Below are 22871 nucleotides of genomic sequence, written 5' to 3'. Positions count from 1 at the left end.
TCTGAGGGTTCTTATGTACCCTGGAGCTTAAGAACCATATTAGGAAAAAGAGATGAGAATCTTTAATCAAAGGATCAAGCTATCACCCCCCAGAACTCAATGACAATCTTAGCACTCCTAGAAGTAAGAGAATCAGATGTTGTATTCCTCCAAGCTGATGCACCTATGACATATTCTTGCCGCTCTCCAAAAAAATTAAACTTGAGTCTATTCTCTTTATAATTGAACTCTAAATTATTGGAAATATAGGAGATAGAATAAGTTAAGCAATATCATGAGGAAGCGAAAAACAAATCAGGAATGTAGGACAACTAACCTAGTTTCTTCAGCAAGTCAGTGGCCTAGGTAAAGGAGAGGGAGGGAGGAGGACTGTGCTAGAGAAAAAAGAATTCCAAAGACAAAATAAGCAAATACAGAATCACATCTAGGGCACCTGGGTGGCTCAGTCGGTTTAAATGTCCCAACTCTTGGTTTCAGCTCAGGTCCTGATCTCAGGGTTGTAAGATTGAGCCTCAAGTCAGACTCTGTGCTGGGCATGAAGCCTGCTTAAGATTCTTTCTCCCTCTCCCTCTCTTAAAAAAAAGAAAAGAAAAGAAAAGAAAGAAAAATGTACATCTTGTTTGGATCCTGATTCCAGTAAGCCAACTAAGGAGACTTGAATTCAGACTGTGAATTAGATATTAAGAAATTGAAATTGTTAGTTAGGTGTGGTGGTATTATAATGTAAGAAAATGTTTTGGTTTTTTTTACATGCAAAAGTATTTAGGGTGAAACAAACAAAATGATGATAAAATGATGCCAACATTTGCTTTACGTTACAAAACAAAGATAAAAGAAGCAAGTATGGCAAAATGTTGATAACTCCTAAATCTGGGGCTTCATTATACTGTTTTCTCTACTTTCATGTATGTTTGAAATTTTCATAATAAAAAATAGAAAATTTAAAAAGAAAAAAAGTTTTTATTAGGATATATTTATTTATTCCTATGCTAGCCTTTATCATAGTTGTTGTAATTGTAATTGCCTATTTACTTGTATTTACCAGTATTTCTCAAATTATCAGTATCGAAAGACCAATTTTTTTAATCGTCCAATTTGTCACAGACCCTGATTTTTGTAAAATACAATAAAAGTCAATTACCATCAAAGCAAAATGGGAGGAAAAGACATACAAAATACAACCTTAAAAATTTTTGTTATTAAAGTCAACAAGATTACATTTCACTTATTAGAGCAAATGTAAACATAGGAAGAAAGCAATTTTTTAAACCGTATACATCAAAAATACACAGACAGGCAATTAGTGTGGAGAACTGCTGTTACACTCGTTTGTTCTGTTACCATAATTATTAAATTTTTCATGTGAAACATGAGTGTGCTTCTTGCATGCTACCTTGAGGACCTGTGTATTAACTGTAGCATGGATTGAGAACATACCCCTCTCAGAGAATGATGAAGTATACCTACACAGATGTTATTTCAGCCACATGTTATTACCTCAGTTACTTCTGTTACTGATTTCTTAGCAGATGGTGTAGTTTTCAGGGATGCCCACACTGCAGAAATCATACAAAATGAGGAAGGTTCACTTAAGGAGTGAACATACCAACTTCTTTAAATAGGCAATCTCTTAATCTCTGGAATGTGGATGCTATCATTTTTCTTTTCTTTTTTCTTTTTTTTAAAGATTTTATTTATGTATATCAGAGAGAGAAAGAGAGGCAGAGACACAGGCAGAGGGAGAAGCAAGCTCCATGCTGGGAGCCTGATGTGGGACTCGATCCCAGGACTTCAGGATCACGCCCTGGGCCAAAGGCAGGTGCCAAACCGCTGAGCCACCCAAGGATCCCCTCATTTTTCTCATAGTGTATTATATATTTATTGTCATGTGATTCTGGCTTTATATGGTAATTTTAGGTTCAGGCATACCATGCTTTTTTCATCGTCGTCGTTGTTTTCTTCCCAGACAGTACCCTTTCTGCCAGGCTTCAAAGCTTTTTTCCTCCCCCCCTTGGCTAGGGTAGTATTAATTTGGACTGATCACTTCCAAAAACAGTCTATACTCCACAGATTCTCTTGTGCTTCCCAGGACTCATTTTGTAGGCAACAGTTTGTTGTTGTTTCCCCCCATATACTTATATTTGTTCACATTGGGTTTCTCTGTGTTGCCAAAAATCACAAAAATTTTTCCCATTAACTCACATTGACTCAGCATTTTCAACAGAAAGAAATTTTGTCTCTCTGGAGAAGTCATTTGTCTATGAAAAAGTTGTCTCTTTAGAGATGGAGCTTAAGTAGTACTTGGTGTGGAATTTCAGCGGAGATAACACTAACTAGCCAAGAGATAATCCCATACAGAAAACACATTGCATTTCCCTTGGTAAATTGTAATTGCCCAGGGGGCTAACCCTTTTGTTATGGATTTCCCCATTCACTCAGTATAGAAATGAGACTGGTTTACTCTTATGAACGGAAAGTACATTGTCACTCTGAGTCTGAATATTTTAACTGAAAAGTCTATGTATCTGTTCTTAAGTGAAAACTTTTTTCCCTGTAGAATTTTGAATGGCTGTTATGTGTGCTCTGTCAAGGTGTGCCAGCTGATCATCTCAATTTGTGATCATAGCAGATGAAGAAGCATATACAAAATGCTCACATTTTTTTTTAGAGTACAGTTGACACACATTATTACATTAGTTTCAGGTGTACAACTTAGTGATTTGGCAAGTTTATACATTATGCTGTGTTCTCCAAGAGTGTAGCTACTGTCTCCCATTACATCACTATTATAGTATCATTGACTAAATTCCTTATCCTCTGCTTATTCCTGTGACTTACTCATTTTAGCCTGTATCTCCCCTTCCCCTTGAACCATCCTGCCCACCCTACACCCCCGTCTCCTGTGGCAACCATCAGTTTGTTCTCTGTATTTATGGGTCTAGGCCTAATTCTGGTTTGGGGTTGTTTTGTTTTGGCTATAGCTGATGTCAGAGAAATTACAGACTCACTTATAGGATTTTATGGTTCTAGACACATTTAGGTCTGTCTGCTTACATTTAAAGCCTTTAACATGTAGAGCATAGTACTAACATTCCTTATTATATAATGGTTGATGATACTATGACCGAACCTTAATCAGCTAAATATTTAATAAAATCTGTGCCTCTGATGTTTTGTGCATGGTACTAAAGCAGTGTGGGGAGCACAGAAGAGAATGATACTGCCCCTGTTGTCAGAAAGCTTAAGTGAAGGTATCTTATTTTCTAACACACAGTGTGTTAGAATTAGGACTCTGTGTGTGTGTGTGTGTGTGTGTGTGTGTGTGTCCACCCAAACACATACATACTTGGAGATATTTATAAGATATATTCAGGTAACTGCAAGTGTGAACCAATGTGTTGTCAGTGATAAGGAGCTCAGAGTAATGATTACTTCTACTTGAAGTGATGAACTGTTTAAGGGCAAGGTGGCATTTGAGCAGGGTTTGAAGGATAGTTTGGATTTCAGCAGGAGTCTAGTAAAGAAGCTTAATACAGTTTTTTAAAACTCAAAGATTCCAGATTAGCCATTCACTTACCAGTTGTATGAATTCAGCCAAGATATGTAATCCCTCTGATCTTCAGTTTCCTCATCTATAAAATGAAAATTAGAATAATAGTTATCATAGAGGGCTTTTAGGAAGATGAAGAGAGATTCAGTGATACAAACATGCCTTATAAACTGTAAAGTGCTATACAAATGTTGATCTTATAATAAATATTGAGGATGTCATGAGTCAAAGCCATGGAATCTAAATATCAATAAACTACATAGCCTAGAGCAGAAAACATATGAAAATGACTGAATATTGATTCACCCATATAGTTCCTAAGTTGGGAAAATAATCTTAAATTTTAGAAAAGCCTTTCAAGATTTATGCTGACCCTCTCTCTCCCTCAAAAGATCATTTCAGAGGCCTTTTAGATCTTCAGTGGAAACTTGAATGAGCTATAATGTTTCATTTTATTGAGTTCATGTAAACATATGCAGAATTAACTTTCAGGTAAACTGCTTTAGTAGAGATTATAACATTGTACAAAGATAGCTAATGTATCTGGCAAAGTATATTTGCTTAGAGAACATGGCTATCATGTTTGATTTAGAGAACAAGTCTTAGGTAAATCAGAAGTGCTCCACCAGACAAAACAGGGTGTGAATTATTTAAACTACTTCCAGAGACCACTATATCTTATGTAACAGGAGGCTTCTGTAATAACTCCATGAAATGACTATTTAAAAGAAAGATATCCAAAAAAATAAAAATAAAAACATAAAAAAAAAGGTATCCTTTGATGGGATGTCTGAAAATAGATTCATGGGGTGTTTTTTGTACATTAATTTTATTTTTTAAATATGGTTAGGAAAAATATTTGATAAACTTGTATACAGAAGAATAGAGATAGTGCTTAGGCATAAAAAAAAAAAGGATTGTGAATTTTAAGGTGAATATGCTACTTGCTATCATCTGGTCTTGGGCTCTCTCCATGTATCTGACTCCAGTAAAATATGATTGGAATTAGTTTTCTCAAAGCAAGGAACTTGGAAAACAGTATGTTACTTGAACATTCACTCTTATTTATTTATAAAAAGCACTTGAATAGATGAAGCAGATTAAGAGTACACTTACCTTGATGAGCACTAAGTAATACATGGAATTGTTGAATTACTGTATTGTACACCTGCAACTAATACAGTAAAATAAATAAAAAGATAGCTTTTGGAGGAGAAAAAATTCTGCCTACTGATAGTGGGGATTTTTTGTTGGTTGGTTGGTTTTGGTGAATAATCCTAAATTCTCTTTTTTTTATAGACTACCTTGCTAACCATGGCCGGTTAAATGAGTCTGAGGCCAGGCGCAAATTCTGGCAAATCCTGTCTGCTGTTGATTATTGTCATGGTCGGAAGATTGTGCACCGTGATCTCAAGGCTGAAAATCTCCTGCTGGATAGCAACATGAACATCAAGCTAGCAGGTAGGTGGGACACACTCGGCTCTGATGTTACCAGACGCAAACCAGTGTATTGGATGTGTGTGTGGGCAGAGGTTCAGGAACATATCTACCAGTGACATCAGGCTTTCTCAAAGTGTGTTTTACTGATAGTTCTGTGTGTAATGAAAAGTAAGAGAAATATGTTCATCATTAGTGTACACAGTGGCTGGACTGGGGTATGGTGGCCAGGTCCGTTGGTGTGCTCTGCTGGAGGAGGTCCGTTTATCTGAGTGTGTGCGTGAGCTAGAAGACTGACAGCCTGACCAGAGGAGCAGCCCAGGTTGCTGGTGCCTTGCCCTGCTCTCCTGGTCATGGCTGATTGCTGCAGAGAGGTCACAGCCAGATAAAAGACAGTCATAAAAGTCACATGCTTTGTTTTCATACAATAAGGTTTTGAGCTCTGACATGGAGGTTAAAGGTAGAGATTATTTTACTAGTTTTTCTCCTACAGCTTTCACAATTGTAAAAAGTTTTATAGCTTATAATCCAAGTTTCTTTATCTAGATGGTCAAAAATTCAATAAATATTTATGTGTGTATTAATAAATACTGTGCTATGCTAGGTATACTGGGGATACAAATCCTCTAATTGTAAAAGTCTAGTGGGGAGATAAAATAATTAAAATACAATATGTTACCCAAAAATGTATGTATAAACTGCTATAGAAATCTAGGCAAAGGAACAACAGTCAGCCTGAGAAGTCAGGGAAGCTTCACAGAGAAGTAACTATTTGAACTTAGGCCCAAGAGAGGCATTAGAAGCTTGCCAGGAAGATAAACAGAAGTAGGATACTACACACAGGCAAACTGTGTAAATACCACAGGTATAGGGGAAAGAGATTGAGATTGGTGTGGGACTGTAGCTCAATATTGGGGAAATGTAAAATCTGTAGGCACAAGGAATCAACCAGGAGGAACAGGTAGGCGAAGAGCAGAATGTGAAGGATCTTGAACTCCATGAAGGAGATTTCAGAGTTGATTCTGTTGGTAACAGGGAACGCAGCCTATTGAAAATTGTAGGGTGGGATGGGAGTGAAGGTGGGACTGGGTCCTGTGATGAGATTTGTATGTGGGATGTGAAGGTCTCTTTCTGGCAGCAGAGTGAAGATGGGTAGGAGGTGTGCATAAGATTGAAGACAGGAAGATTAATAAGAAACCTAAGGCAGTAGTCCAGTTAGGAAAATGTGGCTCTGGGTTAGACAAGCAGCAACAGAGGGTGTAGGTATGGGAGGGAGACTGATTTCAGTTCAGGTATTGAAGAAGATAAGAGACTTGAAGCAAAAGCTTAGCAAGGTTGCCAGTGGTGGTCTTTTATTCTAGGATTGTTAAAGAGGAACAGAGGAATATCCAGATAAGAGGAGCTGACCAAGAAATTATTTGCTGACTAGCTAGGTTGGATACTCATTGGACTCTTAAGCTTGGAGACAAAACAGTGGCCTTGGTCTGCTGCATGGTGTCATAAAATGGAAGTTAAAAGCCTCTGATATATGCATGTAACTGGTTTATTTCTGTGCCATTTCCAATTAGTTTTTGCCCTGGGCATTTGAGGGAAAGCAAATAATTAATTTTTACTTACTTTAACTTTTACTTTAATTTTAATAATTAATTTTAAATGCCAATGTTACATATGGTTCAGGGAAGTAATGGATTTTCCATTCTGCAGGCTATGACTTTTTTTTTCTAATGGGATTGCCTGAACAAGACAGTGTTTTTAAGTTAATCTGTTAAATTCTCATTATATACATAAACATTTGTGTTGATTTGTTTTTTTTTGTTTTGAAAATAATAATCCACAGTATTGGTGTTTCCATAGTTTCTTATGTGTGTTCACTTCTCCCCTTTGTGTTTTTTTTCCCTTCTTTTTGATCCTTCTGTTGGTCTCCTTCATCTCACTCCTGTTTGCCATTCTTCAGGAGTGCACTTTACTGGGATTTTTGGTTTACTTCTTAAAAGCATCTGCTGCCCTCAAGTTGTCCTCTTCAGTGAAGGCTCTTGTTGTTTTGAAGTCCTTAACTCTGTAGAAAGAAAGAGGAAACCCTGCTTCACTTTCATATTCTTTTATCACTAGAACAAAAAATTCACAAAAACAATATTTCCAAAGAGTTCTCAGAGTCCTTTTAGGCATAGAAAGGTTAGCAGTGTGAGTCATATGCTATAGAAATTAGAGTGCTCTGTCACTAACATCTCAAAAGAAAATGTCAAAGTAGAACACCAGAGAAACTTGAAAACAAAATATACAGAATACTCCTTTAAGGTTATAACCAAGTTTTGCCTGGCTATAATATATTTCCTACAACTTTGGCATATAATATAGATAGGTATATAACTCAGTATTTCTAATGTCATTATATGGTATTCACAGTTTAGTCTCTTTGACCCCAGGAAGCACAGATTCTGAGTTTCCAAGCATTATTGGTCACTTTTTCCTCAAGGGTTATTCACTTCAGTAACTGAATTTGGGGTTTTATCATTTAGTATTTATGCATTTAGTGTCATTCATTCCATACCTCACAAATGAATACACACATGGGTGTGCATTTGCACACATGCATGTGCACGCATGCACACACAGTATACCTAGCACTCAAATATCCCCTTTCTACATTTTTTTTTCTGTCATTCTCACCACCATTGATCCCAAATTTTAGTGACTGTTTATTGCTTACTCTCCTAGGCCCCTAGGATAAGTCCTGGAGATTGAAATATTTCAAGACAAAAATCACAACAGTACAAAAAAGTTCAACTTTGCTCTCACCTCAAGGAGTTAATCCAGAACCAGAGCTTTAACTAAATATAACACAAGAAGATAATTGTCATAAAGGCCATGAGGCTGGGAGAAAAACCAACTCTTCCTGGAAGAACCAGGGAAATGATTGAGACTTGGTTAAGAAGGCATTTGTTGTGGGATGAGGCAGGGGAAGCAAAGGGGATGTAAGGTAGGGATGGCAGCTCCAAGCAGGTAGATCAGCATGGACAAAGGTGAGCAGGCCAGAGAACTCATTTAAAAAAAAAAAAAAAAAAAAAAAGTTTTTTTTATTTAAATTCATTTTGGCAACACATAGTATAACACCCAGTGCTCATCCCAATAAGAGAACTCGTATTGTATAGGGAAGCTGTGGGCCAGAGCCAGTGAGACATAAGGGCCAGTGACAAATGATAGGGAAAGAGCCTGGACAGGTAGGCAGAGCCACAGCATGAAGAATTTCACATGCCATCAGAAGTTCATTATATATGTTTCTGTGCACTTAAAGAATCTCTCCAGGCTGTTTATTTTTATCCATAGATTTTATAACTTTTTTATAGTCCTGCTTTCCTTTAAAAACATCATCTTGTGATTTCTGAGGATTCTTCTTGAATTTTAAAGAATTCCAACACATGTAGGAAAGATGGAACTCCATGAAAAACTTGCAAGAACTCAGAATAAAATGCAAAATTATTCTCTCAAATTATACTTTGCTTATTCTTCTTATGAAGATCTCTTTAATTGCTAAATGGGTTGAATAAATGAACTGTTTTAGCCATCTTATATGTTGAAATGGAAGAGAAAGTGCAAACCAAAACTAGGTGTAAATTACAATATTTGTCTTGGTTCTTAAGACAGAAAATTGAGGGGATCCCTGGGTGGCTCAGTGGTTTGGCGCCTGCGTTTGGCCCGGGGCGTGACCCTGGAGTCCCGGGATCGAGTCCTGCATCGGGCTCCCAGGATGAACCTGCTTCTCCCATTTGCCTGTGTCTCTGCCTCTCTCTCTCTCTATCATGAATAAATAAATAAAATCTTAAAAAAAAAAAAGACAAAATTGGGTAGAAGTATCAAATGTGGTTTATTTTAATAAATACAGAAACATAGCTTTGAACTCAGTTTCTAATTTATGCTTCTCCAGTGGGTAGAGACTTCAGACACGATGAGCCATAGATCCATCCATACCCATGTGTGTCCATTGCCTCAATGATGAGACCTCCGGCCTTTGCAAAATATGAGGCAGAATGCAAAGAAATATTGGCGCGCTTAGTAGTTGTAGTAGTTGTGGTACTGTTTCGTCCTAGCTGTTGTGGCTATGACTATTCAGACATCAAGTTGAGAATAAAGAAATGCAGGACATTTAATTTTATTCTTCACCTTTCCTAATCTGAAATGTTTATAATAAATATTTAAAGATAAAAATGTATGCGCTACTTGGAAGTTTTCGAAAAATATCACAATTCAAACAAGGCTTCTACATAAAGAATGTGGAGTATGATATGAGACAGTGTTGGTGGAAGCTCTGGCTGTGCCACTTAATGGTTGTATGACCTTGGGCTGATTATTTAAGCTCACTGAGCCTATGTTTCCATATATATATTAAGCTGAGATTAATCTGTTTCTCCAGAATACTGCAGGGATTAATGATGATGTTAGAGATGGGGCTAGTAGGTAAGAGTATGGTCTCTAGAACCAGACTACCTGGCTCTGAATTATGATTCTGCCACTTACTAGATGGGTGACCTTGGACACATTACCTAGTGTCTCCATCCTCAGTTTCCTTATCTGTGAAGAGGGAATGATAGAAGTTCGTATCTCACTGTGGTTGCTAGTTAATATTTGCAAAGTACTTAGAACAGTGCCCAGTACACAGTTAATGCTATTTAAGTGTCTGTTAAATAAATTGTTAATTAAAGTTCCTGGCACCATGTAAACAGTCAGTAAAAGGTAGCTATTATTTGTATTCAATGTATAACTGATTCCATGTAAAAACAAGTCCTGAAAATTTTGATAGCCATCTAACCCCTACTACCATGTTTTTTTAATTACCAAGGCCTTAAAGCCTTATTAATAAAAATCTCAGAGGAACCAGACAAGTTTATCATTTGTATTCTAAATTGTCTCTACTTGATATGAATTAATTCTTTTTTTTTTCTGAGAGGGACCTTAAATGTAATTAGTGCTGTATAATAGCCTCATGGATCTGATCTGTACATCATGAGCTACTTGTCTCTAGCCCCAGAGGGATACTTCCTTTCTGAATTGACCCATGACCTTGGAGTAACCCATCATCTCTCATTATTGCTTCTAACGACCTTCCTGTTCCCCAAGAAGACCTTGAGGCAGGGTTTCTGTATATATAATTATATAATTACAGTTTTGGGCCCTGGGATCAAAAAAGACTGGGGAGGCTGAGGTAGGTTTTATTAGTAAAATATTGAATAAAAGTCTTCTATTTGCTATCCTCTTGCCACTGGTATTATGCAGAAAGAGCTCTGCATCATCAAGCACAGTGGGACCTCCTCTTTATCCGCCAAGCCCACCCAGCATGAGCAGCACAGTAAGCCTGGACTGTGGAAAATGGCTCAGAGGGTTTTGTTGAGTTTTGTTTTGTTTTGTTTGTTTTTCCTCTCTTCTTCTCCCTCTCTGCTCTCCACTCCATTTGGGGCTAAGGAAGACCATTTATTTGCTTCTTAGCTCATTGAACTCCCTCATTGAACAAATTGATGTCTCACACTGGTCAGTGGGTTCACATTTCATCTCAACTGTGGTGACCATTCTTGTTGCCCTCCTGTCAGGTGCAGAGGGAGTAACTGACATTTGGAAAGAAGCTGTGCAGCTGGCCTTTTCTTGCTGGTGGGCAGCAAAGCATGCGGTGACATCGGTGCTGGCCGACCTGTGTGCCGTTCACCTCATGTGTCAACTTAGTCTCTACTGCTGTCCTGCCTTCATTTGTCAGCTTTCATTTCCTCATAATTGTCTTCTGTGCTCCTATTATAATAATTACAGAAGAGGTGTATCTCTCCAGCGAGACTGGATATCTGAATTCTACTGGTAATTTTAGAAACAAGGATAAAATTAACCCTAAAGCCATCTGCTGCTCTGTAGGAGAATTTTTTTAATTATAAATTAGACATTATAACACACTGCTGGAGATTTAAAATTGGCTTGGTGGTGTTGATTCCTAGAAGTCATTTACTTTTTCTTAGCTCAAAGACTGGTTTTCAGTGGTTTTTTTTTTACTTTTCGGAAAAAGTTAGTTTACTTAATGATTTCTTCTGTTTAGTCTTTATGTCATTTAAATGAAAATCCTAAAAGCATTTAATAATTAGTAAACATTTTATAACAGTAGACAGTGACAGACTGTTTAACATCTTCTATATACATTTCACAACCTTTGTTTTGTTCTGTTTCCTGGCTACTTGAAGAGTGATCTGGGAACCAACAGCATGAGCATCACTTTGCCACTTGTTAGAAGTGCAAAATATCAAGCCTAACCTTAGACCTGCTGAATCAGAATCTGCTTTTTAGCAGGTTGTCCAGGTGGTCTGTATGACTGCTAATGTTTGATCTATTTCATTCCAGCAGGCACAACAGAATTCTTTTGTGCTTGGTTCCCATCAGACAATAATCATCAGGATCAGCTTTTTTATTCTGTGCAAGGTCCTGCTATTCCGAAAACATTGGCCCTTCACTAATGATATTTGGGCACAGGTAACTTATGTAAGTTAGTGATGACAGTAATAATAATTGGCATTTGTTGTCAGTAAGATACAGGTCAATCAGTTGCTCTCAAAATACAAAACACATAACAATAGCAGTTCTAGTACTGTTTTCAAATATATCCATAGTCTGTTACCAGTTAGTTAGGTAAGACATAATTAGAGGACTCAGCTTTTGAAGGCCAAGTTCGTTTCCATGAGAGTTGGTTAGCAGTAATTGAATCAATTCTGTGGTTAAACAATCTACTCCAAACCCTCTCTTCTGTAGACATTTTAAACCACACAGAAACCAGGTGAGAAAATATGGATATATTAGGAAATCTCAAAACCATAGTTAAGAGTAAAACTCTTGGAGAACGTGCCTTAGTGTTGTAGGGCTGTGGGCATGTATCATCTCACATGAAAGTACAAGATTTTTTGCCCTATTCAACACATTGTGCATTCTTAAAAAGAATATGGATTCTTAATGTGAATGTAGGCATATCTTTCTGACATTTACTTTGTAAACAATTATTTCCATTCATTTATGAGGGAGGCTGTTGACATAGCATCTGATAGTGCAGAGAAGAGAAAGTCTTCATTTGTCAAGTTCTGCTGGCAGAGAGATAAATTAGAAAATCTCTCTACTAATGCAAAAGATTTTTCCTAGGTTTATGGCAGCCTTACCTCCAACTTTGAGTTGAATTAAACTTCTCTGGCTAGTGACATTCTTGGAACATCTGTGATACAGTAGAAAACGAAACAGAAAAAACACCTAGCTTGTAGTTTTAATAATCTGTATTTGAATATTGGCTAAGCCACTCATAGCTATTGATATTTGGGCAAGTCATTTAACCATTTTGAGCTTCAATTACCTTGTTTGAAGACAAGGACAGTCACATCTCATGGACCTGTCATTACAATTAAATGAAATAATATATTTTAAAAATACCAACTAGTTAACACCTGATCCTGTGTAAGCATGACAAATGTTTTTGGATTTGGTTTTAACTCTTAGACCATGGTGAAGGACTACTTGTCATTTATTTCTAAAACTTCTTAGGATTTCACATTGAACTTTCTTAAAATTAAGAGATTCTTTGAGAAAGATGTGCTTTTTTCCTACTATGTTTAAGGATGTTGAAAATCATGATTGATCTGACAAACTCAAGGTGTGTTATGAGGGCGAATTCAGTTACTCCCCACACAAATGACAAATTACTGTAGAGGTAAGAAGCTTTTTATATCTTCAAAATTTTGTCAGAGTTGCTCAATCATGTATGAATAAAAATAGTATCAAAATAACTCTAAACTGAACCCTGGATTGGAGTGAAAAGTATCAGTATAAATTCATGGGGTTTTTAAAATACATATACATATAGAAAGGTCCAAGACTAAATATGGGAAGGGGTATATACATATATTTTAGTGTTCATACATGTATTTCCTAACTCTCTATGCTGACAGGGCCGAGAAACAGTGACATCCCAGCTGCAATGAGTACATCTAGGTCCTAGTTTTGGTTTCTAAAATACCATTCCTATGAAAATGAACCAGGAATCCTTGGAAAAGTGGTTGATTCCAGAGCTGGGAAAGGGAAAATAGAAAATGAGCCTGGAACTTCTTCTGGTGCCAGAGATAAGGAAATACTTAAAATGAAATTTTAGAAAGAGGAGAGGGCATGTTGAAAGGATACTGAAGCCAGCCTGATTTAGCTTCTTAATAAGTGTAGACAAATGGGGAGAATGAAAATTCACTGTTAGAACATTACAATAATCGTTGCTGTAATCAAGATCTACCAATGAATGCTAAATTGATGGGTGGAAAGTTTGATAAACAGGATCTGTAGAGTCCCGCTGTATCTTCTCTAATATATTTTTAATTATAAGGGGGAAAATCATAACTTTATAATGGGGAAACCCAGCAGAAAGCACCTTAATCAAGAGATCAGGGTTAACCCCCCACTCCATAATTAGACAAACTACCATGCATCTCCTGATAACACTGCAGTGAGAAGAGCACCTCACCTCTTGATGTTCTCCCCAAAATCCATCATCTTAATCCAGTCATGAGAAAACACCAGGCAAAACCAGACTGAGGGACAAAATATGTGACCTCTGCAGTTCGTGGTAAGGGAAGACCCAAAGGACAGTTATAAATTGGAGAAGCCTAAGGAGGCCCAACCACTAAATGCATTGTGGAATCCAGAACTGAGAGGGCACACTTGTGCAAAACTGGTGCTGTCTGAATAAGGTACACGGTTTAGTTAATAGTACTGAGTCAGTGTTACTTTCTTAGGTTTGATAATTTTACTAATATAGTTATAAGAAATGTTAGCATTAGGGGAAATTGGGTGAAGGGCAAAGGGAATTGTCCTTCCTGTATTGTTGCAGCTCTTCTGGAAATCTAAAATTATCCCATAATTGAAAGTTAAGTAATACTGAAGTGAGTCCAACATTATATGGTGTAAGTTTTATGGCGGAAAACAGGTCACAAAATGTCTGAGGGATATAGCAGCCGTCATTTTATGTATTAACTTGCACGTCAGAGGTAGAGAATGCATGAAGCTGAATGGTGTTTCCTTCTCAGCAAGGTCAGGCCAGATCTAAGAAGACTGCCCAAGTTACTATTTCTCCAAAAGTCAGATGATGACATGGGGTCTTACCCTCTGTTGTTAGGAGGTTCTCTTGTGTGTTTGCACAGTGGTTGACACATGTACACACTCCAGTGTTGAAGGAAGGAATGAATGAATTTGGTTGGTGTGATGAAACACCCATTACATTTGAATAAAAAGCGCTAAGTCCTGCCCAGCTATGACATTTCCGAATTGCATCCCTCTTGCTCACCCCTCACCGCACTCTTAAATGCTTAAATGCCGTTAAGCAGAAAGCTGCAGATTGTGAATGAAGCAAATTAGCTAGGTTCCTGTGAAGAAATAAAAGAGCTTTTATTTTTAAGTGCCTTTCCATTACCACTTCTTAAACTTGGCAATTATTAACTTGCTCAAAAATAGCTGCATATCACAGTGCTGGGGAAGGACATAAAGGTGGTGGCTAACAGGGAGGGCTCAGTAGTTACACTTGGTTTCTATTCCAGTTCTTTAGTCTTTACCAAGATACTTAACTTTCTACTCTCATTTTCTCCTAAAGTAAGGATACCTCATAGGGTTATTAAGGAGAAATCCTCTTTGTAGAACTTAGTTCAGGTTCTGGCACAAAGTAAGCACTTATGAAAGAGAAGATGACCACATAGTCATTGAGCAAGCCTTTATTGAATAGCTGCTGTCTACAACTGCATGCTAAGTGCTGGGAGTACAGATATGTATTATTTCTCCCTTCCCTGCTCTACTCAGAAGAAATTTAATCTGATGGGGAAAATAGATAAGTAAAACAATAAGAATTACTCTTCTCCTATTGAGTAGCTTACTCAATACGTTTCAGTAGCATGCCTAAAGCATTATATAGTATCTACTTATAAGTGTATTGTCTACATGTATCCATTCATTATAACTTACACACACTCAGAATAACTTGATGAAGTTTAGATATTGTCTCCACTTTGCAAATGAAGAAACCAAAACTTTAAGAAGTAATTTGCCCAAGATCACACAGCTAAATGGACAACACAGGATCTGATCCTAATCTACCTGACTACAAAGTCTCCTTAGTCCATACCTCATATGATTACAAGTGCAATGTTTAAATGCTTTAACAAGATTATAGAAGATATTTGGGGTGCCTGGGTGGCTCAGTCAGTAACCATCTGACTCTTGATCTCCACTCAGGTCTTGATCTCATGGTCGTGAGTTCAAGCCCCATGTCAGACTCCACACTAGGTATAGAACCTACTTTAAAATAATAATAATAATTATTATTATTATAATAATAATACATCTGCATATATGCTACTATAATAGCTTGAGTGAACCTAATTGTCTTTTGGTATTTCTTTTAATGTTGCTACTGGCTCAAGTTTTATTTTCTTCAGTTCCCTACAGGAAACAGAAATAAACATCTGCTTAGTACCACTCTCCTTATAAGTTAACAGATGCTTTCTTTGTCCTAGATATATAAGGCCACAGTTGAGACTGGGCTACCATAGGCACAGCTGTGCTTTCCTAGCTCTTGCTCTCTTCTTGCCTACGAGATGTACCAGTAAGAGAGCCTCAGTAGTAAGGAGGCCAGGCCACCAGGCCCCATCACTCCTCTGAGATGACACTTTCCACCAGAGTCCAGGGAAGGCCAAATTGAAGTAGTTCTATAATGGCTCTTGAGATAGTAAAACTTTACAATGCTATTTGAAGGTATCCTCAACTTACATGAGCTAAAACTCATCCTGTGATTATGGTTAAAGTACAGCAATTATTGGACCTATTTCAGGATCTCCAAATACACATCCTAGAGCTTCTGATGTTTCTTTATGTAAGTGAAATTAACATTTTCCTCTTCAAATGTTATTTGAACATATAGTCCTTGACTCATTTGAGGGTATAGTTTTTCCAGAAAATTAGGAACGTGCATCAATAAGGACATATGGGCTATGATGTCATATGAGTGGTTAGTCATAGAGGTGCACTTGAAAAGACAAGACCTCTCTGACGGTCCTTTTGGAAAGCAGAGTGTAGGACTGAACTGTGGTCCCATTATGGAGGGAGAGGTCCCCATTATCTCCTATTCCTGAGTGCCAGGGTCAGAGCACACTGTTGTTCCCCAGGTCTAGATGGTACCAAGGCTCTTCCCCACATACACCTTCATTTGTCTTCTGAGGCCTCAGGGTACTCTGCACTTTTCTGCCCTTCTTGTATACTTTCTCAGAACCTTTCTCTCTGAAAGGTGGTAGTTGATAGTAACAGCTTCACAGAGGGAGAAGGGAGCTGACACTTGACATCTACTATGCTCCAGGCACTTTACATGTTTTAATCTCATTTAATCCTCATAGTAGCCTGTTTGGGTAGGTGGACTATCACTACATTTATGATATAGAAATTTAGGTTTGGGGAGTTAAATAATCTACTTGAAGCTAGAAAAGTGGGAAAACTGGAAATCTGCTCTAATTCACCCTACCTTAAGGGATTTTACTCTGCCATGAGGCTGTGGTATTGGAGATTGTGACTGTTTTTACTGTCACTACTGCTTGCCAGTTTGTATGTCAGTGAGCGAAGAGAACGCTCCACGTATCATATACTATGTGCTGCATCTCAGATAAACAGAGTATGGGTTTATGTTAACTTACCGATCCTCACAACAACTTGCTGACTACAGATTTATTATTTCAACTTTATAGAGTGGGGAAACCACAGCTTACGGTGACTGATACAAAGTCATACAGCCAGTGAGTCTGGCACTTGCGATTCAATCCAGTCCTCTTAGGACACTTTTTTTTTTTTTTTTTAAAGACTTATTTATTCTAAAGAGATACCACACAAGTGGATGGGAGGAAGAGGGAGAGAGAGAGAGAGGGAAGAGAGAAGGAGAGAGAATCTCAGGCAGACCCCTCGCTGAGCCCTGAGCCCTGCTCGGGGCCTGATCCCAGGACTCTGAGATCATGACCTGAGCCAAAACCAAGAGTCAGGCGCTCAACCAACTGAACCACCCAGGTGCCCCTTAGGACACCTTTTAAAGCTCACTCTCCATGTAGCACCTTATACTAGCTGGGAGTAGAGCCAGTTTCCATCACTAAGTTCTGTCAGAAGTGTTACAACATAAGACAGTATTCCTATAACTTATAAAATGATAGGAATTTGTTTCCTCATAAGAATATGAGACTATGTGAAGGCTTTGCAAAAGGACACAAACCAACATTTATACCAAACTCGCTGAAATTTGTCTTCTGTAATTTTCATGCATACTGAAGGTATCTGAGTGCAGTGTTTCCAGAGCGCCTACTATATATCAAAGCTGTAGATTCAGTATGTCATAAAAGGAAGACCATTATCTGTTTTGAGGTATAATGCCACTACACTCCATAAATGAGTGGAGTAATACTAGTGATGGGTGGCTTGTGGCTGGTGGGCCAGAGAGCCATGTTAATGAGCTATCCAAATGCAAGTCTGCCTAAATCAGAATATGTAGGCCAACACTTAGAGAATTATTACCTAAGAAAATACTGTACTCAGTTTCCTTAAAAGGTTATATATCTTGCTACTCCAGGTAATGACTGTAAAAACAGCTAGTCACTCAGTTGTGTTTAGGTAGATATCTTAAAATTGTACTCCTTTGTTTCTTTCCTTACAGTCTATAAAAGATAAAGAGCTCTTGGGACACCTGGCTGGCTTAGTTGGTAGAGGATGTGACTCTTGATCTTGGGGTCATGAGTTCAGACCCCATGTTGGGCAGAGAGCTTACTGGAAAAAAATTTTTTTAATTTAAAAAAAAGGATGAAGAGTCTTAATCATGGAGTAATTGAAATTCTAAGATTTTCAAATTCAAGTTGGTTCTCTATACCAATGGATTTTTCTTTCAGCCTTAAAAATACATGACCTAAAGTCTTTTTCCAATCTCTCACTCATTCTCTTTGAGAAGAAAACTTGATTTATTTATACATTCATTCAACAAATATTTACTGGATACTTGATATTTTCTAGTCCTTGTGCTCAGTGCTAAGGACACAGCACAAGATAGACACCATAGTAGTGCCATTATTGATCAGCATATTGTAAAATTTATTACAAAAAATTCAGTATAGTTGAGAGTATAGACAAAAGTAACATTTATTTCCATCCCAATAGATTTCGGTTTTGGAAATTTCTTTAAAAGTGGTGAACTGCTGGCAACATGGTGTGGCAGCCCCCCTTATGCAGCCCCAGAAGTCTTTGAAGGGCAGCAGTATGAAGGACCACAGCTGGATATTTGGGTATTTCTTTGCTTTGCTGTGTTAAATGCATCTATAATGGTAATGATTGGTACTTTGGCCCATCTTTGAAGCACTTGGTACCTAATACATAGGTAGTAGTTCATACTTTCCCTGTTCACTGGACTGTAATTAGAGTATTTGGAATTAGGTTCTAGGAAAGAACTTCTAGGGACAGATGTTATTCCTTTAATATTGGCAATAATGTAAAGTTAAGTAGTAATCAAAATGATTAAATTCCGATCCTTGAGTATTTATTATAGGATATTTTATTGTACTATTTGGTTTTGGGTTTGTTTTTTTTTTTTCAAATTCTGGGAAAATAGTAAATCCAAACAGGAATTTTTTAGCCACATGATTTTAAGGGCCATAGGGTTGTTGAGGAAAACAAAGAGTGTTTAAAGCCCTCAGTGGAAAAGTGACTGCATCGTTTTCTTCTCTAGAGCATGGGAGTTGTTCTTTACGTCCTTGTCTGTGGAGCTCTGCCTTTTGATGGACCGACTCTTCCAATTTTGAGGCAGAGAGTTTTAGAGGGAAGATTCCGGATTCCGTATTTCATGTCAGAAGGTAACAAGCCTGTTTGTCTTATCCTTGTGCTTTACAGAATTTGTGCTCCGAATGAAATGCCTCAGGAAAGGCTTCCCTTGTGCTAAGAGTTTGGATGCCAAACAAAGTGACTGAGTCACTTTAAAAGCTATAGAAATAAGCATCCCCCTCCATGTAGGTGAGAGAAGCTGTAGCCTTCCTACTTGTAACTGAAAACGGAAAGTTTTCCAGGTTAAGAACGCCAAGTCTTCACATGTACTCTGGGTCTCTAAATGTCCCCAGATTATTTTAGACTTAGAGAAGCATTTTGTAGATAGATTCACAACCATTTTACTCTAAGTATGAAATAGATTTTCCCCTATCCTTTGGCGAGAAGTTGCAAAAGTAAATTTTTTAATTGAATTAACGACTGGTGAAGCTGTGGATTAAGATGCATTGCCCTGACCCCTGCCCATATTGGGTTAGCTTGTCACGTACAACCAGCTGGCTTGTTGCTCAGCTACATTTACTCCTTGGGTTTTTCCTTAACTCTTTCAATCCTAGTGATGGTAGTAATAAAGCTCTAGTAGTTAGGAGCATAGACCTTGGAGCGAGGCTGCCTGGTTTAACCCTGAGTCCACCACCTCCTGGCGGTCTGACCTGGACGAGTTCTGTCACCTCTCTGTGTGTCCATGCCTTGGTCTACAAAATGGAATTAACAGTGGTTCCTGGAAAGAGCGCTGTGAAGATTGATGGATGTCATCTGTGTAAGGCACCATGCATGGTGCCCAGCACATAGCAGAGGTTTCTGAGGCTAGACTGTGCGAGGTGGTAGAGAGCATGGAGCAGCTCCAAGAGTAAGTGGGTGCCCAAGTCACAGCAGCGCAGTTTTTGTAACATAACCAGAAGTAACTAGTGCTTCCTGTGTGTGTTTCCAGCTGCACTGATGAGGGAAGAGCAGCCATCCACTGGAGAGCTCTTGCCTCACTCATGCAGCCTTCATTATATCAGCCTCAGAAGTGACTGAGGATCCAGTTATGTGCTCGTTCTAGGGAGAAGGCTTGCTTTTGTCTTCACCAGAATCTAAGTCTTTGTCTAGATCTTTTCATTGAGAAATTCAATAGAAGTTTCATTTAGCACAAAATTGGGCAGATCTGCACCCTCCTGATTTTCTTAAGTATTCATTCACAATGATGGTTACTTTTGTGTCAACATTCACCATGTGAATCTGACAAATACAACTGGCTTTCATGTGTTCATTTATTCATCTGACCTTCTGCTTTCCAGTGGGCACTGTGGAGGATACAAAGATCAGTGTCATTGTGCAAAGTCACATGAGTCAAGCCAGTACCCTGAAGTGCAAGGTGATTTACATGACTTTTGTAACATTGTGTTTTCCGTAGATTGTGAGCACCTTATTCGAAGGATGTTGGTCCTAGATCCGTCCAAACGGCTAACTATAGCTCAAATCAAGGAGCATAAATGGATGCTCATAGAAGTTCCTGTACAGAGACCTGTTCTCTATCCACAAGGGCAAGAAAACGAGCCATCCATTGGGGAATTTAATGAACAGGTTCTGCGATTGATGCACAGCCTTGGAATAGATCAGCAAAAAACCATTGAGGTAAGGTGATCAGAGATTTGACTGAAGATATTTTAGGATTCTTTTGTGCTTAGTAACTTGAAAGTTTGTGCTCATACCCATCATCCTGGGTCTTTCAGCATGGCCACCCCCCAGCACCCACTGTTCAGTTTTCCCTGGGGATTATAGTCACATCTATTCCATGTTTGCTTTTTTTATTCAGTATATAAATTCCCCCCTTTGCCCCATCTGCCAAAAAATTTAAGAGGTGGAGTTTATATAGGATTGGGAAAAGACAAAGATGGAAACTTAAATACAAAGTAGAAAATTTCTTCTAGGATGAGGCATGAAGTTTTATGCAGGTCATAAGCTAGTTGGTATGGAATATAAATGTACAGCTAGGGAATGAGGCCAAGGGCTGAACAGGAAACAAGAAGAGCAGGCACCGGGTTTAGGAAAGCCATTGCAGTTTAGGCTCTGAGCTGGGGAAGCTGAGAAGGCAGAAACAGGTGGATTCCAGATTTGGCAGTACTCTGGGTCATAGACCTGAGGGGGCCATAAGCCTGGAAAATTCCTCCTCAGTTTTCTCTCTCTCCCTTAGTAGTTAGCATATTCATAGGAGAAACACATTTTCATTACCTCCACCACAGTAAAAAGCATACAGTGCTCTTATAGAGGAAGTATATCAAAAAAGAATACAAAATGACTCTTGTGAACTTAAAAGTGCTCCAGACCATGCTGCCAAGAGTGAATCCAGACCAGCTCTCTTGCTCTGCTCGTCACGCACTCAGTGGTGTGTTTCTGTTCTCAGCCACGAAGCAGATCTAGAACGGCAGCTGTGAGGGCAGCCCAACAGGCCTGTGATTTCTGCCACCAGGGTTCTGCATCTAAGCTGCCCTGCACAGCACCATGCAGATGGTCAGGTGGAATTAGAAGCCGGAGAGCAGTTGTTTCCCCATTTTGCTAGAGTCCTGGAAAAGCTGGCCAGTGAGGGATGTGAAAAATTGGGAAGCAACTTTATTTTCAAGGCTTCACGAGGGTGGGACTGCAAAAACAAGAGGAAAAAATTACCTAAGAACGGAGACTCAGTGTCTCTCGATCCAGCCTCCAAATGTTACTCTCCAGCCCAAAATAATCACCAGAAATTTCCCCCAAAGACTTTAATCATTCATTTCAGAGTTTGCAGTAGTTTGGACTTGTGTTGAAGTTATGGAATTCAAGCCCCTGGGCCAGGTTGTAACCGACCTGACACTGCAGTCACAGCAAGGAGATGGGACCATGTGACAGCACTGGGGACTTGCTACATGAGACAACGGTGGCATTTTCTCTGAATGCAGAAAAACAAGTGGGGCCTGTTCATGTGAAAGGGCCAGTCGCTTACAGGCATCGCCCTTTATGTAATCAGTACTGGAGACTCGGAACTGTCTGTCTTTCATTCGGAATTCTGGAACAGCTTTCATTTTAGATGCACTTTGTTCGTTGCTCTACCTTTAAGAACACAGGATTTCTTCCCTCCTTTTCCAGAAAGATGTAGATCATTGGACTGGTTTTTATGCTTCTCTGCCCTTAGCACTTGTTTTCTCTTTCAGTCTTTGCAGAACAAGAGCTATAACCACTTTGCTGCCATTTATTACTTGTTGGTGGAGCGCCTGAAATCACATCGGAGCAGTTTTCCTGTGGAGCAGAGACTCGATGCCCGCCAGCGGCGGCCTAGCACCGTGGCTGAACAAACAGTTGCCAAGGTAACGCCACATTAGCCAGTGGTCTTATCTTGCAGGTGCCTGTTCACATGTTTGACACATTTTTCACCTTGTAGTGTAACAAAGGGTTGTACTCATCCTTGGTTGATCTCATCCTTGACATTCAGCTCTTCTATAAAGTTTCTGCCCCTCACTTCCTATATTCTATGATGTATCTTAGCATCTTCCTATTTCTAAGGATTAATTTTATTTCAAGCAGGTTTTTTTCTTTAAGAGGCTTCTCATTTTTTAATCATTGACTTATGGTGAGAATGTCACTAGACTATACATTCGATTCCATTTAACAACTTCTTATTGCAGATTTACCATGTGCAAGCTTCTATTATTTGGCACGATAGAGCATAGGATATATAAAACCTGGGCATGGCCCTCAGAGACATGACAGTATAAAAGCAAAGTAAGACATCATCATAAATAACCATCACTCAAAAGAAAGAGAAATCCAGGAAAAGAACCAAGGGCACAGGCAGAGGGACACATCTGCCTGGGAAAGGCTTAATGGAAGAGTGGGCATTTGTGATAGATCTCAGACCTGTAAGGATGTGTAGGCCTTTGCCAGGGAGAGGCAGTAGTTGAAGGTACTGCATGTAGATAGCAGAGGCGCTCACATATGCCAGTGTAGGGAACTGAACAGAAGCACAGAGGGAAGTGAAAAAGTTGGGGTGGTAAGTTGAAACCATGATGGA

The 22871-nt window shown here is 38.7% G+C and overlaps 1 protein-coding gene across 2 annotated transcripts in view; it reads left to right on the top strand.

Moving 5' to 3' along the window:
* The window catches only part of SIK2 (salt inducible kinase 2), a 125613-nt gene that overhangs the window by 78678 nt on the left and 24064 nt on the right, over positions 1-22871 (top strand). For both annotated transcript variants that reach the window (XM_038536203.1, XM_038536204.1), the window contains exons 4-8: positions 4850-5011; positions 18197-18321; positions 18762-18885; positions 20247-20467; positions 22015-22167. In XM_038536203.1, coding sequence (XP_038392131.1) covers positions 4850-5011; positions 18197-18321; positions 18762-18885; positions 20247-20467; positions 22015-22167 — 785 coding nt within the window. The remainder of the gene's footprint in view (positions 1-4849; positions 5012-18196; positions 18322-18761; positions 18886-20246; positions 20468-22014; positions 22168-22871) is intronic.

This window comes from Canis lupus, chromosome 5, assembly GCF_011100685.1.
Source record: "Canis lupus familiaris isolate Mischka breed German Shepherd chromosome 5, alternate assembly UU_Cfam_GSD_1.0, whole genome shotgun sequence".
NCBI lineage: Eukaryota > Metazoa > Chordata > Mammalia > Carnivora > Canidae > Canis > Canis lupus.
Note: the sequence above shows the minus strand (reverse complement) of the source record. Positions and strands in the feature narration are given on the sequence as shown.